General features: G+C 38.3%; 1 protein-coding gene across 1 annotated transcript in view; it reads left to right on the top strand.

Annotated features, from left to right (window-relative positions):
- DLG5 (discs large MAGUK scaffold protein 5) overlaps window positions 1–18,983 on the top strand; it is a 111,648-nt gene that overhangs the window by 55,527 nt on the left and 37,138 nt on the right. Inside the window, exons 4-7 of the mRNA XM_050899211.1 lie at window positions 3,763–3,906; window positions 6,568–6,751; window positions 10,325–10,584; window positions 15,423–15,735. Of these exons, the coding sequence (XP_050755168.1) occupies window positions 3,763–3,906; window positions 6,568–6,751; window positions 10,325–10,584; window positions 15,423–15,735 (901 nt within the window). The remainder of the gene's footprint in view (window positions 1–3,762; window positions 3,907–6,567; window positions 6,752–10,324; window positions 10,585–15,422; window positions 15,736–18,983) is intronic.

Below are 18,983 nucleotides of genomic sequence, written 5' to 3'. Positions count from 1 at the left end.
TAGATGGAGGATGCTGCCTTTCAAGCAATTAATTATTTGAAGAGTGGGAAATGAATGAAGATTATTAGTTGACATGTTTTGCCTTCAGTATACGAGCAACTACTCCTCCCATCCACATGCACCTTCTATGGTTCTTGAAAACTTGCTGGTATTTTTTTTACTTTGTTTTGCATTCTTTCCTCATATAAAACTAATCTTCGGCCTTCCAGGAGTCAAAGCCCAGACATTGCAAACTGTTGCACTGAAGTGTGAAAGCTGAAAGATCATTATTTAGATGGTGACTTCTACTACCCAAAAAGGGCTTTTGCTTTCCTGGCTTTGTATGTTGCTTTAACCATGGCCATACCAAACACAGGTGGTCTAGAGGCAAATCTTGACACGTCACGATGGCGTACTTCAGAGCAGTTGCAGCTCGCAGCACGTTCGTAGGCTGGGCTGCGCTGGCTGTGAAGGCTGGCAGTTGCAAAACCGAGAGCTGTTTTCCAAAGCAGGTGTTGACTAAGTCTAGAGCAGTGGCAGAGGAGCCACAGAAGTGGATTGTGACGTGCTGAATCAGATGAACATGTGTCATCCTGCTGGACAGGAGTAGGATTGCTCATGCTGTGCTTGTGTCACTTGACAGTGACTGTATGCACGCACGTGTTGTGGTGATTAAGCAAAGACTTGACCGAATAATTTAGTGTGCTCAAGGTGCACTTTATGGACTTAAACTTGCTATTCTTACTATTTACGTAGTAGTAGAGGAGAACTGCAATACAAATAAAACCCCTGAAAACTGCCTTTGAGAAGAGAGTGTTTTACGTGTAATCTGTAATTGTTGGTGGAATTGCAATAGTAAATGATAACATTTTCAAGTTGTTGGGTAGGCATTGCCCACGAAATTGGATCTGCCATTGGCATTAGCTTTTATGTCAGCATCAGATGCATGTAAATGTCAGTCTCACCGTGGCCTTGATTTATGCTCAGGGTAATTCCACTGGAATACAAAGGATTTTTAGAGTTGTTATATTAATATCAGAAAAACAGTTAGACCTTTGACACTAGCGTTTTAAATTTTGTTGATGTTTGAACCAATGCTTCCAAAATAGTAACTGACACCTCTCCTTTATTGAAAACATAGTTTTCTGTATTTCGTAAGGCATTTTAGCATAAAACTGTGGTGGTCTTATTTAAACAAGAGTCAACCACTACATGTGTTTGAATGGACTGCTTTGTTGCAACAGTTTTGAATTTTGACTTCTGACCAATGTGCATATCCCTGTTTTTCTTGCTGAGACGTAAACCCTTGGAACAGCACTGTGGAACATATGGCCTTGGCTATCCAGGTGGTTTTTATTTCATGTAGATGAGCTAGAATGCAGGATGTTACTGGTGGCATTGTTGTTCCTTCCTCATTGTGTAGGTAGGCTAACTTCTGTAGTTACCTACATGGTTTCCATAAGTTTATAGGATTTAAAAAAAATTTTTTTTTTTTTTTAGAATAGTGCTAGTGTTACTTCAGCAATATATGAAATAGATGTGATTCATGTTAGACTTGTAGAACAAGTTTTCACCATAGCTTTGAGACTGACCTAATAGTTTTCCTTTAGTAAAAACTCATACACTAAAATATTTTGCACGAGTATGAATTTATGATTACAAGCTTAATATGAACATGTGTTAATGGGTCTTGGTAAGCTTAACGCTTCAACTGAGAGTTAAACTGTGCTTCAATTAATGTTGTCATTTTAATGACACTGGTGGACAGATGGCGTTTACTTTCAATAATTTCACCCTAAAGTCTAATTTAAATCAATACTTAGGTTTTTAGTGATTCTGTCAAGGGTGTGAACACTTCAAAATGAGTTTTACTTATGCTAACTAGGGTTGTATTTTAACAGAATAACACTGCAGTAGTTGTGGTAATATGTCTGTAACACTGTATGAATAATGTACTACTTCTTTTGGCACCCCTAAACATTGTATTAAAAAAAACCCCTAAAAGACATCCCTGTGGATGTGACTTGAATATTTGGTTACTTTATGTGAATTTGGGTTTTAATTGTTGCTAGAGTCTGTCAGTCAAAGAAGGGGTTTTTTGGTTTTGTTTTCCCCAGGAGCGCTTCTCTGGAGAAAAGAGAAAAAGAGGAATTACAATTGAAGACCTTACTACTCAGCAACCCAAATGCAACTGGGTTGCTAAAAAGCACCTTCATATCATACATATACTCCATAAAAGTCTGTGAATCAGATGTGGCTGGCTTTTTTTTTTTTTTTAACAACTCTGACCACTGCAGTAGTACGAAACCATTTTCATTTTGATTCAATTGCCAGCTGCATTTCAATTCCAGAATCCATGTTGCTGTTTTTGTATGAAGCAAAGAGAATTCTGATTGCTTTTCAGGCTGTGCTTACAGTGAAGGCGTTTGGGAGAGAGTAAGGTGGGAGGGAGACAGGGTGATCGGTGCAGCAATGGAGCAAATCTGATATGAGAATAAACAGAGTTAAATTAGAAAGCAATTGTTTTCTTCTTGGTTTTGGTTTTGTTTTTTTTTTTCCATTGCCTGTGGAGTTATAAGAGACCCAGGAGATGACACAGGGACAGCTGTCAGAAGCTTCATTTTGAAACTAGAAAATTCAATGGTGCAAAAATTTTGTGACTCTGTGGAGGAGGAACAGTTCAATTTAGAGTCTCTTTTAGAAGCTTAGTGCTTCAAAACAAGCAGGCATAATCCTGCTAATTTAGTTTCTACCATGATTTATGATTTTTCTAATAAGTAAATAAAGGTATCATGTGCAAGGAGCACACATTCTAGATGTAACCTATGTTGGTCAATTGCTTGACAAGGTAGATTATTTTAGAAAATTTCTCCTCTCCCAATCATCCTGGTATACTAAAAAAAATTCAGTCAGAAATTTTCTTTTGACTGACTTTGGCTTTCACTTTGTTCAGCTTACTGAAAATTGCTTATTGGAGATTACATTTATTGTCTTGGAGATTCCTAATAGTTATTTGAACAAAATTTGTGTTATCTTATGGAAATGTGAAGTAGATTCTGACATGTTTTCTTATTCATTTATAGCAGTTTGAAAGAACATGGTAAGACTCAATCAGATATGTAATTCAGCATAATGACTTGGTCAAATTATTTAAATTCAATGCTCGATTAGTCGAACTGGTCAAATTCTGCCAGCACAGATGCATGCATTTGGTGTTCCATTGGAAGTCTTCCTCTCAGCCCTAACCCTGATTTTCCTAGGGAGCTGTAGACGAGGTCCTCCAGCCACTGCCTAGATGAGAAGTTTTTCCTAGCCCAGGTCTCCATGCACCCCCAGTTGACTTCGGCAGCCTCTTTTCAGCCCCACTCCCACTGCAGCTCTGTGCTTTTTCTTTGAGAGTTTTGACATGGTAGTGCAGGAAAGCCAAGTGTATTGTGATTGACTTGTTCTTGTATCAAGTGACAGTTCTGCTCTGTGATAATACTGCTGCTCAGAAGAGAGGTACGTGCACACTTAGTACTATTTTTGGCTGTGTTAGTGATAGACAGAATTCTCTCATTATTAGATGTTACGTCTCAGTATAAAACTAATACAGGTTAAAGTCAATTAATTTTTATTTGTGGTTGCATCTTAATGTGAAGTGGTCAGTATTTAAATTAAAGCATAATATAACCTAAATATCAACAGTTGTGTGATACTATTTTTTTATTGGATAGTAATTTCCCAGACTTTTCATTCTCTTTAGTAGCTGATGTTTGACTTCATATTCTTTTTCCATGCTAGGCCTAGTCCAAAACCAAATCATGATTATGAAAGACTGAAGATTCAGTGCATGAAGGCCATGTCAGACCTACAGTCTCTGCAGAATCAACACACCAAGACACTAAAAAGGTGTGAAGAAGCAGCAAAAGAGGCAGATTTTTATCAGTAAGTATTAGTAAAGCTGTACAAGGTAAGAGTTTACCAGTCTGTGCTAGATCATAAAGTATTAGAACATGGTAATCAAATAGTTTTTTAATTCTGTTTTTCCACGTTAATTGCAAGATTAATGTTTGTCTGCATCAGATAAAACATTTCTGGCCTATTTGAAATGATAAAGTATGGATTACTTGTTTTACTTTGAGGAATTTGAGATAGAAATCCCTGATGTCTTGATGGGACACTGACAACGAAAGCCTAGTTACTGACTTGCAATTACAGTCCGATAGCCTTACTATCAGGCTGGAGACCAGAATATAATTCGAGAGAATGTCATTTCTTACTCTCTTTTAATAGGTTGTGATAGCTCTCATGCCGATTTGTGTAAGTTTTAACACAGGTTTAGACCAATTCTAAGCATTTATGAAAATGTAATAAAATAGGGAGAAAATGGTTAATATTTCTAGCATGTATTTCTGTTTAAAAATCAGTTGTTGATGCAAGTAGAAGCATGTTTTCTTCGCTTGAAAGGAAGACAGCTCAGAAATGCAGATAAATTCTTGGTTTGAAGTTTATTTCACTTAAATCTACACTATAAAGTATGACTAGTATTTAATGACAGAATTTGTTTTCATTGAGGGCTGCTAGTTCTTACATAGCGCTTTCACCCACAACTCTTCAAGCCTTTAAAGATAGGCATCGTTTCCTTACGTTCTTTTTTCAAAACCTGAAAATAATATTAAAGGTTGTCAACAGGTGCAGATGTAGCAAGTTGTGTGGCTTCTTTACAAAGAGCTTTTTTCCTAGTTTCATTTGAGGATTTTCAAGTACTTTAATTTGCTAGTGAACTCCGTGCAAAACATTAGTGTTCTGTACATTGTAGATGGATTTTTTCAGAGCTGAATTACCTGTGTCCGTCCAATGCTGATGTGAAACACTTGTATTCTTTATCCTAAAAAAGGAGTGTTTTGCTCACCTTATTTAGAAGTCCTGTAGTCCCTGAAACCATACTGTGTTACACTTTGTTTAGTTCAGTATTTCCATGATAATATAAAAGGATTTCCTGTCTCATATCAGGAGGAAAAACTCTGAGTTTTAAAAGGTAGAGTGATTGATTGAAATACTCAAGTATACCAAGAATGTAGGCATATTCCTCAGAGACCAAAAATTTAGGCTTCTGCAAAATGGTGCATATATACAAGTACAAGCTTGTGCATTTGCGCTTAATACAGACTAAGGTTATCTGGTCAGAAGAAAGTATAGATAATTTTAATTGATTCAGAGGTAATTCTTTTTATTATAAGAACTTATTTACTTGGATTTGAATAATTTGGTTTTCTACTTAAAACTTCAGGGAGGCTGAAACTCACTGTTGGAGTTTAGGTGCCCAAAACATGACAGCACATGTTGAAATCCATGCATGCAATTCCTGTTTGTCCTATGAGTAATTCTCAGGGTAAAGAAAGGAATTGAGTAGAATACACAATTCAAATGTTGTTTTCTCCTGCAGTAATTCTTAAAACCCCATGCTTTAAAAAAAAAAAAAAAAAAAAATTACCATTCCAAAGAATTTATAATTTCCAACAAGATCTGAATAACAGCAGATTAATAATCTACATGTAAAGATTATGTGTGTTTAATTGTGTGACTATATTTTGTCAAAGGCTTTTTTTTTTTAGCAGGTTGTTCTGATTTTAAGGAAACTTTTTTAATGCTTTGGGTCATTCTGTGCAGGAAATGTTGGTATTTCACTTCTTAAGGAAGGAATACAAAGTATCTTAAAATGTAAATTGGTTTTATTCATTGCTGTGTGTTACGTGGTTTTTTTTTTTTAATAAATACAGACTTTAAACATTTTACCAGCAGGTGTGAGAGTTCAGTTTGAATCATTGTGTTTCAACCACAAAAATACTTGTCAGTATCCAAATGTCACTCTTTATTTGATCTGTGGTAGTAAAATACATTCAATTGATTTTTCTGCTCTTTTTCAGCAGTGGTCTGGTCTAATTTTGGACTGCTACCTTGAATTATAGTCTGAATGATAGCCTGCTCATGTGACTCACTTGTTTAATTTTTAAGTGAGAGTGTATTTCTTTCAGTAATTATGGCTTGCATAATGAAGTTTGGAGTAACTTTGATAGCTTTTTACCTGCTTGAATGTAGTTGAAACATACATGGTGTGTTTTTGTTGGTTGTGGGGTTTTTTTGTTTGTTTGGGGGTTTTGTTTGTTTGTTTTTGAAACGAGCAAAGAAGGAGATTTTCTGTAGTTTTCATCTGTATTTTGGTTAGCTACTGCTTGGCTAAGAGAAAGTGGAGGTGATTAGTGGGATAATTCCTGTTATCTCCAGGATCATCTTATGCTCGCATTACACCATTTCTGTTTGTCTATCTGCTTGCTTTAAAAATGGCTATGAAATGAAATTGATGGGTGGCATAAATTCATCATCATTTCTGATGCGGTTTAAGAGTACTGTGTACTTTCGCATATTTTCATACTTATGTTCCTGTTTGTTTCTGACTTTTTTCCTGGCACTTGGAATACTCAAATATGCAGAATTGAGTTAGTTTGACCTGCTTTCTTGGTAGGAAACTCATACTTGAAATGAATTAGTCCAGGACTTTGTCCTTGCAAGTTGGCCTCTAAGAGCGTTTTTTGTGTGCCATGACAGCACGTTGCACAGTCGGCTGCTGAGTGACCAGTCACAGCTGAAGGAGGACATGGATACCTTGAAGAGGAAAAACACGCAGTTGGTGCGAGAACATAATCATCTCCAGCAGTCGTGTGAGGAAATGAAGAGACTTCACGATGAGGATCAGAAAGAGATAACGGACCTGCGCAGTCAGCAGCAGCAGGTAAGCTACAGCTTGTATAGTACGTGCTAGAAGAGGTCATGAATTGTTCCTTTGATAAATAAGTCAATAAAACCGAGTGTGCAGCGTTACCGCCTTTTATGTTGTACTGATTCTAAAACATCCACCTTACATTTTGCAGCACTAGGGGAGAAAATGAGATCTTGGATACTAATTGATTTTCTGTGTCTAACTGGAGAAAGGAATGAGGGATATAGAATATTAGGTGGTATTAAGAAATTTTGATGCAGAGATGAAAAAAATATATATGAGGAAGATTGTATACACATGATACTTCTTTTTAAGTGGGTGGAGAGGCATCAAAAACCTAGCTTGACGTTACAATGTGATTAAGACGACGACTATTTTCCTAGGGTATTTTATGGGAAAAATGCCGTATTTATGCTTTAAACTTGCATGCTATGTTTGTTTTTTGGAAAGAATCACAATAAAAAAATGAGTGACAGAGATGGGTTTGGGTTTTTTTCTTTTTGTGGATTGTTGTTTGGTTTGTTGTTGGTTTGTTTTTTTTTTTTTTAATTATTGTAGTGACACTGTAAAGGTTAGGAGAATGTCTGAGCTAAGTTTGGTTTTTTAGGTTTGCAGACACTATTCAGTTAGAACAAAGCTACAGGTTGATTAATGTTTTCGAACTTGAAACAAAAGATCACCAGCTTTTCAGGACTCAGAGGTGGACATTTCAGAACTGTATATAACAGGCTGTCTCCAGGCCAACGTTGTTCACACATTCTGAAGAAAGAAAAGTAAGAGTAATAGTAAGGAGCAACTGGTCATATCAGGTCCATGGTTCACCTACAGAAAAGTGTGATCATTTAGTTAGAATAGTTACAGTAACATGTGGAATAGTTAAACAGAATATCTCGGTTAACTGTGTGTAGGCTGATTCACAGGGCAAACTTGCAAGTCAAACATTAGGCTTCAGAAGCAAAACCTATGCAAACAAAAATAATTATTTGCTAGGGTAGGAGGGCCAAAGGTCAAAGCAAGCTGGATGTGCTGAATGGCACTTTAGGAGGTGCTTGAGGGCTAGTGCAAAGAGGAGTAAAGATTTGTGTTTCCTTTTGATCCCTTCCTCTAACACTGTCTTGAGAGTTCTGCTGTGAAATGGTTTAGTGGCTTGGTTCAGAAGATAGCAGAAATGGTTTGCTGTGTAAACCTAGGCAAATCTCTTAATTGTTCTGTGCCTCAGTTTCCCAGCCTGCAAAGCAGGGATGTAAAACCTCCAAGAGAAGGCTATTGTATTTTGAGGTTCTGTCCTGAAGTTTGAAATTATCTGGCAGCACAGAAGGAGGCTGAAGTATCATTGTCAGTATTTATTTTAAGAAATTCAGTCTCGTGTCAACATCATGATTAAACCTTTAAAGAAAACTATGTATGTGACTCTCAGTGAGAAAGTTGTGTAACTCCGTTTCTCAGCACGTCAGAGTGAATCATGATGTCTTGAAGGGATGCCAAGAGTATTATCTTGTCTGTGTCATTTCTCATCTGAATTAGTCTAACTCTGTGTTGATCCCTCTGACGTGTTGTTTCATTGTCGGGCCATAGCAAAACACATCATCTTGGTGGCCTCAGAGAGCAAAAACTTTTGATCGGGTTACTCTTGGTGTGGGATTGTCATGGATTTGCAGTGTAGCAGCTGACCAGCTTAAGTTTCTGCTGCTCGCCTATGAAGTTTCTTGTTACCATGGCTGTCTTCCTTGGTCCAGCTGGGACTATTTACCTTTTCTCAGACTTGGGTTTTGAATGGGAGACCTTCCTTATTACACTGCTTCCTTTTTATGGCGTTTCTGTCTTCATCAAATCTCTGTTAGCAAGTTTATGCTGAATTCCATCCAATTTCTAGTATATTCGTCCGTCTTTTCTTTAATTATTTAGTGTGTTTCCAGCAAAAAGACATTCCATATATGCTTTAGACAGTGAGAAGTAGTTTGTTTCTGTTTGGATTCTCAAATACTTGGTTCTCAAAACGCTTTGGGAAGTAGTCTTCAGGAAAACGGCTCTCTTGAGCGGGTTTAAATCAACATGTATTCATACTTTATATATGACTACAGTTTATCACATTTAGCTTGTCTGAAATGGTTCACTGAAGCATGCTAGGTAATCATGGGTCCAACTCTGTGCAGGTTATGCTGCTGAATCCACTGAGGTTAGGGATGTATGTGGAAATAGCCGTGCTGAAGAGACTCTCACTGAAGTGCAGCCTTGTTCCGGGACCGCTTTATGAACAGTAACTCACAACTTTTACATATCTTGGTTAGTTAAAGGAGACCGATGTCAGGCTGAAGAACTTTGTCTCTCTTATCTTGCCCGTGTAGAGAAGTGGTTTCCTGACAGTGACAGTTGTTATCCGCTACCTATGGGCAGTGAGTAGCGGGCAAAGAGCGGGTGGTCTCTTTCGGTCTCCTTTCCTTTTGGTCTGCAGGCATCCAGGTTCTTCCATATTCAGGAACTGGTCGTTACTCTGAATATAAGACACAAAGGAAGATGAAGAGCCAATTTGTGCACGTAGGGTAGTTGCTATGTGTTTGTTTTCAACTTTTATAGAGCTCATGTTTTCCGTCTTTTTTTCTTCTAATTTTTTAATACTTTTTATTTTCAGATAGTTAGGGACATACCTTTGTAGGCTAATGTTAAGATTATATAAATTCCTGGTACACATCTATATAGAGCATTCCTGTTTCTTCCCACAGCTCCATCAAGGTCAAATTTCAATTTAAAAGGCAAAAACAGAAAAAATGAGTATAGCATTAAAAAAAAAGGCGGGGGGGCGGGGAAGGTAAGGCCTCATTTCAGGCACTTTTTTTTGCCTTTTGATAAGGAAGAAGGACTAGATTTGCTGAAGCTCATTAGGGGCTTTCTGTTGTTGTTGCTGGTCATTTATCATCAACGTTGCTAATTACAACAAGATTCTTATGTCGATGGAAATTAATTTGAAACTAAGATTCAGGTCAGACTTTATTCATGTTTAAGTGGATTTTTCTCTTCCTGTTCATATTTTATGGATAGCTTCTGAAACACAAACCTCTGTGGGTAGTTCTCAGATGAAATATTGTTTGAATACTAAAATATATGTCTGCATGTAGAACATATATACAGTAGATTTTATTCTCTTGAAGTTTTAAGTTATTTAATTTGTTCATGGAGGATACAGGCAACCTGTCATGAATGCCACCTCGTGGTCATTTCCTAAATTACCGCGATCATCTTGGTCATCGAATGACAATTACCTCTTGCTAAAACTACAAAGTACTTCGAAAACAATGTTGGTTTAATAGCTGTTGGTAGCAATTACCATTAGAGAGAGATTTTCATAAACTTGTGCACTCTGTGATAAAGCAGATTTTTTTTTACCCAGTTAACATTAAGCAGATGTAATAATGCTTAGAGTAACAGTAATGCTTAGAAGAGGCTCAGTGTTCCCTTAGTCGTTAAAAAGAATGGTTAGTAAAATTGGTTAATGTATTGTTGTTCTAATATTGTTTCTTATATTTTAAATCAAATTTATTGAACTGATTAAAACCTGAGTTTATTAATACAGTTTCTGGCATTTTTTAGGTTATGAAGCAAAATGGATCATCAGAGATATTAAATAAACTTTATGATACAGCAATGGACAAGCTAGAGGGTGTGAAGAAGGATTATGATGCCCTAAGGAAACGGTACAATGAGAAGATTGCAAGTCACAATACGGATCTGAGCCGCCTAGAACAGGCTGAGGAGGAGAACAGACGTCTTCAGAAACAGATTGACATGTTAATGAAGCAAAGGGACACAGCAATACATTTTCAGCAGCAATATTCATCCTCTCTTAGAAGGTATGATCCTTAGAAGGTTTTGATACCTTTCAGGTATTCTGTGAAGGCAATAATAATTATAATGTAGCATCTTACTTTCTCTGTGGTAGAATCACAAATACTTTTCTTTTTCTAAAATTTTTCTCTAGCATATGTTATCTTGGTGTGATGAGTAAGCATGCGTTTCTACAGAAGATTTTCTGGAAGGTCCTAGAAGGTGTGATGGGGATGTTTATTTGGAGAAGCGGTGCTTTTTCTTGAGAAAAGGATTTCCCAGTTAGGGTTTTGGAATTATATGAGGAATTTTAACCATTGTTTAGCTCATGTGGGAAGGGGGTATTCTGCCTTTCAAGCTATGTTTATTCTTAGTTGCAGACACAGGAGTCAGATACAACCAAAGTTTTGTTAAACCTGAGACTTAGTGTTCCAAACTCCTCAATGGGTGGTGAGAGCCCATCAACATATATATCTTTATTTAAATATTAAAAAAAGTCAATAACAGGGTATAATTTCTAAAAGGTGTTTAGCAAATGAAGGCATTCTCAAGCATAAGCTAACTTATGATATTAGAGTTGCAGACTGTGTGGGACTCTGACACAGAGCTTCGATCTGGCATCAGAGTTCACTGAATGCAGACATCTGGGAGTCTTGCTTCACTGAGAAGGCACTGCTGCTACGAGCAGCGCAAGTGCCAAAACAGAAAGGCACAGACACTGTGTCACACCACGCTTAACCTCTTTCCGTTCTTCCTTGATACTGAGCCTACACAGTTACACGTATGGGGTAGGAAGAATGCTAATGTACATAAGGACTCCAAAGAGCATCTGTGGGCGTGTTGAGAATGTTTTCACTGACATAAGTTAGGGATAATGCACAACTCTGACAGACAAAAGCCAAAAAATGTTTTTTTCCACATTCATAGACAGCTAGTATTTCAAAAAGGTAAGATTGAGCATAGATAATAATGTACACATGAATAGCATGTACATAGCTGTGATACATCTGATTAAGTTATGGGAGAATATGAGTAATAAGAGAATAAGTTACATAATTTAAACTGCCACGGATTCCTGAAAGTGAGGGAAAGCCTAACATATACTACAAGAAACACTGCCACCATGCTGATACGTGCAGAAGCTCAACATATTTGTATTATGGCCTTGTGGTTTAGGTCTCCTTCTTGAGAGGAAGGTGTGGTTTGATACTGAGCAGAGGTTGGTGTGGTGGATTGACTCTGGCTGGATGCCAGGTGCCCACCAAAGCTGCTCTATCACTCCTCCTCCTAAGCTGGACAGGGGAGAGAAAATATAACAAAAGGCTTGTGGGTCGAGATAAGGACAGGGAGAGATCATTCACTTACTGTCACGGGCAAAACAGACTGGACTTGGGGAAATTAGTTTCAGAGTAGGGTAATAAGAAATAAAATGAAATCTTAAAAACCACCTTCCCCCCACCCCTCCCTTCTTCCTGGGCTTAACTTCACTCCTGATTTTCTCTACCTCCTCCCCCTGAGCAGCACTGGGGGATGGGGAATGGGGGTTGTGGTCAGTTCATCACACGTTGTTTCTGCCGCTCCTTCCTCCTCAGGGGGAGGACTCCTCACACTCTTCCCCTGCTCCAGCATGGGGTCCCTCCCACAGGAGACAGTCCTCCATGAACTTCTCCAATGTGAGTCCTTCCCACGGGGTGCAGTCCTTCAGGAACAGACTGCTCCAGCGTGGGTCTCCCACGGGGTCACAAGCCCTGCCAGCAAACCTGCTCCAGTGTGGGCTCCTCTCTCCACGGGGCCACGGGTCCACAGGTCCTGCCAGGAGCCTGCTCCAGCGTGGGCTTCCCACGGGGTCACAGCCTTCTTCAGGTGCATCCCCCTGCTCTGGCGTGGGGTCCTCCATGGGCTGCAGGTGGATATCTGCCCCACTGTGGATTCCATGGGCTGCAGGGAGACAGCCTGCCTCACCATGGTCTTCACCACGGGCTGCAGGGGAATCTCTGCTCCGGCGCCTGGAGCACCTCCTCCTCCTCCTTCTTCCCTGACCTTGGTGTCTGCGGAGTTGTTCCTCCCACATCTTCTCACTCCTCTCTCTGGCTGCAATTGCTGCTGCGCAGTAACTTTTCCACCTTCTTAAATATGTTATCCCAGAGGCGCTACCACTGTTGCTGATGGGCTCAGCCTTGGCCAGCGGCGGGTCCATCTTGGAGCCGGCTGGCATTGGCTCTATTGGACATGGGCGAAGCTTCTAGCAGCTTCTCATAGAAGCCACCCCTGTAGCCCCCGGCCACCAAAACCTTGCCACACAAACAGTTGGCTTTAAAAATTTCATGAAAGATATTCATGTTCCTGTGAACCAGTGATCCAACTAAATTAATATAACTGAACTTCAGGAATTTTTGCATTTTATTCAGTTGGCTTTGGGTATGGACTTCTTTTTTACTTGTTTGTATTTATAGAAACCTTTATTTGTCTTATGTTTATACCCTTTCTTCATAACCAAACCCATATTTCTCTGGGTGACTGACGAAAAATTTTTAAAATGTGTTTCAGGTGTGTATACTCTTCAGAATATAAGACTTAACAAACTTGTAGTTTGAGGATGAATGGGTCATAAGTTGCAGCACTAATTTTTTTAATTAATACCAAGTGTAAACACAGTCAAAATAGTTTTTGGAGAGAGCAGGAAGAGTAAGACTCCAGTGATGGCCCAGGTCTCATTTTGAATTAATCTTTGGCCTTAAAAAAATATCAGAGAAGTGTTCGGCCTTTTTTCTTTTATCTATAGCATTGTCACAATAATACACAGCATATGAATGCTACCAAGATGATTTAGTTGGTGAATAGTTTGCAGATTACAAATTAGCTATACCAGCTATCTGATTCCTATGTGCTAAACCTTACCTGACACGTGTGCCTCTGCATTTTGAATGTGGGCTATGGCACTTGGACAGATCTGCATGTAGTTTGCAATTGTGTTGGAGACAAAGCATTTTTGTATTGGTTACATATAAACAAATAAATTGGTTTATAAGGTTGCTCCTTATAAACTGGTGCTTATTGCTACTGACCCATCCAACCCTGCTAGTTGCATCCTGTTCACAACAGTTGTTAGAAATGGGCTTTCTCTACAGAAGGCATCTGTGAAAATGTCATCTAGCTGCCTGTATTTCCTTCTTAGGAGGCAGTGCAAGGTCAAGCAGGACCAAGGTGTTTCAGCTGGAACTTTGCTTTCACGTTTCCTCAGTTATCACTATTTAATATGAATGTCCTTCTATGGCAGAGACTTTCCTTTCTCCCCCTGATCACTTCCCCATGCTAGTATGCTTCTTGTTGTTTGGTTGTTTGGGGGTTTTTTTGTTTGGGTTTTTTTTTCCCCCCTTCCTTACTGATGATATTTTTTTTTGCTTGGCAAACATTGCCTTAAATCTCTCCTCCCCTCTCCCCTGTATCTTCCCAGTGTTGTCCTTGATTTGACCCCCAAATAGTTGCAAATGTACTGTCGGTTCTCACATGGCGATGAGGTGGTTTGGCATAGTCTCTTAGATTTCTGATACATCCTTGTACTTCTCCTATAGTATATTTTTCGTACCTTCATGCTCACAGTTCCAAAAAGAAAAGAGAAATCCAGATTGTAATATGTTAGGTCTCCTGTACTGCCAGCCCGATGATCTCTTAAACTGAAGAATTTCCCAAAAGGAGCAGGGCGATGGTTTTGAAATTACTGGCAGATGCCTCAGTAAAGTTATGGCAATGCTTTGAATACACTGAGGCTTTCAAGGAAATATTTAAAATTCGGTTTACAGCTCTCTCTCGGGGAAAGGTCAGGCAACATGCTGGATTAGACAAGAAATTGCGCTTTTAAACAGTGTGAGGTGTGTGTGAGAGAGAACAAAGTCTGCCAGAGGTTTGTGGGCACCTGAAATTTGAATAACCCTAAAAGTCCATCAAGTTAGGTACAGTGTTTCCATCAATGGCATTTACCTGTGAGTTTTAGAAAAAACATGCAAGGAAATCTTAGTGTCCAATTGTGGTAAAACACTGCTCTCAGGAGTTTCTTTTCAAACCGAATTGTGAACTTGTGTGTGGAATTATATTCCCACTTTTAAGAACGCTTTGTCAATATAAACACAGAAGTTACTACTTATAAATTAAATTAAACTTTTTATGTCCTTTTTTTGATTGTGCCATACTTGAGTAGGTTGTAGTGATAAAACAGATATGTGTTAGTCTGTTAACTATTGAAAGTAATTTTTTTAGATTTTAAGATATCTTGCATTTCAGTTTTGCTAGATGACGTACTGATGAAAACACAGTAATGTTTGAATTACCTGTTTTTAGTTCCGTTGTCTGCATTTTTACCATAAACGCACTTTTTTTTCTCCTCTAACCTATCCATTACCAACCTTGTGGCATATTTAGGCATGTGGAAGTTGTTCTGTTTTTTCCAACTTCTGCATTTGTTTCCCTTTTTCACACATGCCTGAGAGTGTGTGCTGGGAGGAGTTAACTTCTAAGAGGAGCAGAGCTCAACAAGGGAACTGAAGTTAAACTTGGGATATTAAATAATGGCAATGTTTTGCATTCCTTTTAGAATAATTTGTTAGGAATTTAATAATTAAACTAATTCTAACAATTTTTATGTTTCAGTTTTTAAAGAGGTTCTCTAATATTCCTGAAGGTTCACTAATACTCCTAAAGCAATAATTAGTCTGACTTTTATTTTACAGCACTGAGAGTACATTGTCTAAGAAGTCCTCTGTGGTTGTGTTTTACCAATGGATGCATTTGGTTATCTAGCTAAATCCTTAATGTATGAAAAAGGAAAATGAGGAACAAGTATCTTACTGGCATTTCTGCTTGTTTTTAGATTTGAATCAGTACAGCAGGAACTAAGCAACGCCACAGCACAAAACAAAGAGTTGCAGAGAGAGATGGAGCGATTACAGTCGGAGGTGACAAGGTTCAAAACAATGCAGCTGAAAGCAGCAAAGGATGCAGAAAAATACAAGGAAGAAAGGGATTCAGTTTTCAATGAATACCGCCTCATAATGAGTGAGAGAGATCAAGTAATCAAAGAGGTAGATAAGCTTCAAACAGAGCTGGAGGTTGCAGAGTCCAAACTGAAGAACACTTCTTCTGAGAAGCGAGTGGCTAGTGAAGAGATGGAAGCTTTAAGACAGGTACTAACCTGTTGTTTCGATGGGCAAGGGAAATGGGTATACATTGTTGATGCTAGAATCAGAAATGTATGGCTGATTAATGGAAAATAGGAATGCACTGCAAAAAGGAAATTCTGTGCTGATGTTTTCCTATAGCAGTCCTTTTTAGTATCAATTTATTAAGCTTCCATGTTTGAATAGAGTACCTGTCAGCTGAAGTTTGCTATTCACTTGACTTAATTCTGTTATGCTAGTTATAAATCGTTCCTTTACTGCGTTAGTCTTCTGTGCCTTCTCAAGTAATGCTCTCTGTAACAATATAGCTCTAAATATTCATTATTTTTAACTTCTGACCTCTACAGGAACCACTGGATACTATCTACTATGACTTAAGACGGTACAAGATAAAGTAGTCTCAAATATTTGTGCAAAGCCTGTGCAGACATGCATGTTCTTACTCATTTGTCCTCCTTCTGCCTTTAAGTTAAAGAGGCTATTTTGAAGACTTTTCACTAGAACTCAGGCATGCCCTAGTGTGTGAAACCAGAACTTTGTATTTTTCAGCAATATGTTCTTGAAATGCTTATATCACAGCCATGTTATAATGATGCTGTTAAGGTTTCCAAAACACAATTTGCTGCTCTGTTTCATTTCAGCTGACATGCATTCACTTGACCCTTTGATTTACAAATACTTAATTTAGCATGAAATAGATACAAGCAAACATATTCCATTGCCTATAAATCTCATTTTACTTTCTTCACAGCATTACATCTGAACAGAATGCCCTTTATGAAAAATTAAGGTGTGGAGTTTTTTTTAAATAACACCATTGTTGAGGGACATAATGTGGATTGTGACATACGGCATCAGAGCTTTTAAAAACAACTAACTTCTGGTTTTAAGAATTCATAGTTTTCAACCCTGCGTATTTGTCAGCTAAGTAATTCAGCTTCTGCAGTGAGTGAGATTTTAATACATGTTTTGTACCTGTTCTACTTTCATCGAAGCCATTAAGCCAATAGAAATGTCTGTTGATTTCAGTAGAATCAGGATAGCTAATAAGGAATACTGATGGAAATAGCCACAATTAGTTGTTCTGCTCCAATTTGTTGTATCTGTAACTGTGGCACTATGAGTAATTTGCCAAAGTGCTTTAAGGGGCAGGAAATAAAAAATTTTAAATACATGGGTATTCCCTCCTACCTAGATGACTTGAAGGGATGTTTGGATAAGAACCAGAAAGAGCCTAGGACTCGTGAGTGAGCTGCTGGCAGGGCACAGACGTGCATTTTTCTTCACCCACAGAACTGGCCCATCAGAAAGCAGAAATAACTGCTTCTGTAATGTACTGCAAGGTGTAAAATAGCAGTACTGTGAGTTTTCTTTTTGTTCCTGTTTTCCTTCCTGTACCTATGACTCTTCTGCTTGTGAGCAGGTATGCTCCTGTGTCACACAGTACTGGCTCGCTGCAGCTGCATTCGGTGCGTAGGGGATTTTCTAGTTCTGGCAAGGCAAATGTTTGAAATGTTGAAAAAATTTATTGATCAAGTGATACATTCACTTGAAATAGTATCCTGAAAGATGCCACTATGTAAGTGGGATTAATCCTGTCAATGAATAGTTGGTCTGGTGCTTGCCAAAATGTAACTTAATGGTCTTTGCTTTCCTTGTGATGTATAGCAGCTTTAAGTGCCCTATTACATAGCACCCATTGACTAATTGAAACAGCACTGAATCCATTTAGGTGATTTTAAATGTAGTTTCTTCCCTGAAGCTTGTGTTTGCTGGTGTACCTTTTGTGTCCCAAAGAAATGCAAAAGCAACTGAAATGGAGAAGAGGTTGATTTTTAAGCTTTATATCATGAGCAGTTACTGATAAAGTCAGTCAGTCAATTTCCTAGTTAGATATTTAAGCTTTATTGGTCACATATGCCCAGACACAATGGATTAATGTACATCCAAAATGTACTAATTGTCTGGCATTTATAGATGATAGAAGAAATCTCAGGATTTTGCACTATGGACAGTTTTAGATTAAGTTCTCATGAATTTGGCCACTCAGAGCTAGGGAATAGATGTTTTAGATTTCCCCCTCTACTTTCCCCAGTGGTGTTTTTGTTTGCCATAATCTTTTGCTCCAGCAAATACTTAGAATGTTGTGTTTCATCTCAGTGGTAGTCAGCTTTCCCCTCTGTTTAATAGACCTGTTGTATTTTATCCTGTATTTTATCCTTATTGCACTATATTCAGATGCGAGAACTTCCTTCAAACATAAGAATTCTTTACAAACTCAGAATCATTCTTCAAACCAAACCACTCTAATGTTTCCAAGGAGAAGCTGTTCTAGTCAGTGCCAAATGGCACTTTGCTCTGGGCTGTCATGTTGTAATTTTGTGCAAATGTCACAGGAAAAAGACAGAGGTGAAATTTTACTACTGACCACTGGAGGCAATGGCTGCTCTTGTTCAGATAGTTTATATCGAGCATGCTGGAATAAACTGTGGCAATATGTATTTTTTCCAATCACCTTAAAGTACTGTAAATTCTTGTTTAATAAAGGGCTTGCTGAGAACTTTCCCTCTGCCTTGATACTTGATGACTTTCATCTCAGCTGCATACGGAAAAAGACTTAATGGTTTTGTGTAAGTTTTATACACGCATATGAATGCACATTTTATACAGACTATAGTTAAGCTGTGCAAAACGTTGCTTCCACTACTAAAACTTGTCTGCACCACCAGATGGGGCAGGGATTTCTCTCTTCAGAGGTCCTGAGCAGCGGAAGCTCTTACTGATGTTGAAAAAACTTGAGTGCTCTGGTGATTGACGTTCACTGATATGTTTAAAGTTCACAGAGTGAGTCATTAATTCTAGTGCTTTTCTGTTACTCTACAGCAAAAAAATCTATTTTAATATCATCACAGAACTGTTTTAACAGCCCAACTAGCCTTAATTAGATGCCGTATCTCAAAAACAGTTATGTTAGTACAGCAAAATGCAATTGTCACCCATGCTTTAAATACTCAATCTTATTCCTTGCAAACTGTAGAGGAAAACAGAACAGAAGTGAGTTTATGACATGGTGTCTTTCTATCCTTAAGTATTTGGACCCTTTCCTCCTTTTGCTTTTGAGATGTCAGCTATCTCTGGTAACCTTTTTGAGATCAAAGCATCGGTAGTTTCCAGCTAGGAGTGCCTATACGTAGAAGGACTTCTTTGTGGCCTTTGGCTGAATGCTTCTAGAGAGCTGCACCATCTGAAAACTT

Source organism: Gymnogyps californianus, chromosome 6 (genome assembly GCF_018139145.2).
Source record: "Gymnogyps californianus isolate 813 chromosome 6, ASM1813914v2, whole genome shotgun sequence".
NCBI lineage: Eukaryota > Metazoa > Chordata > Aves > Accipitriformes > Cathartidae > Gymnogyps > Gymnogyps californianus.
The sequence above is the reverse complement of the archived record's forward strand: the minus strand, read 5'-3'. Positions and strand labels throughout refer to the sequence as shown.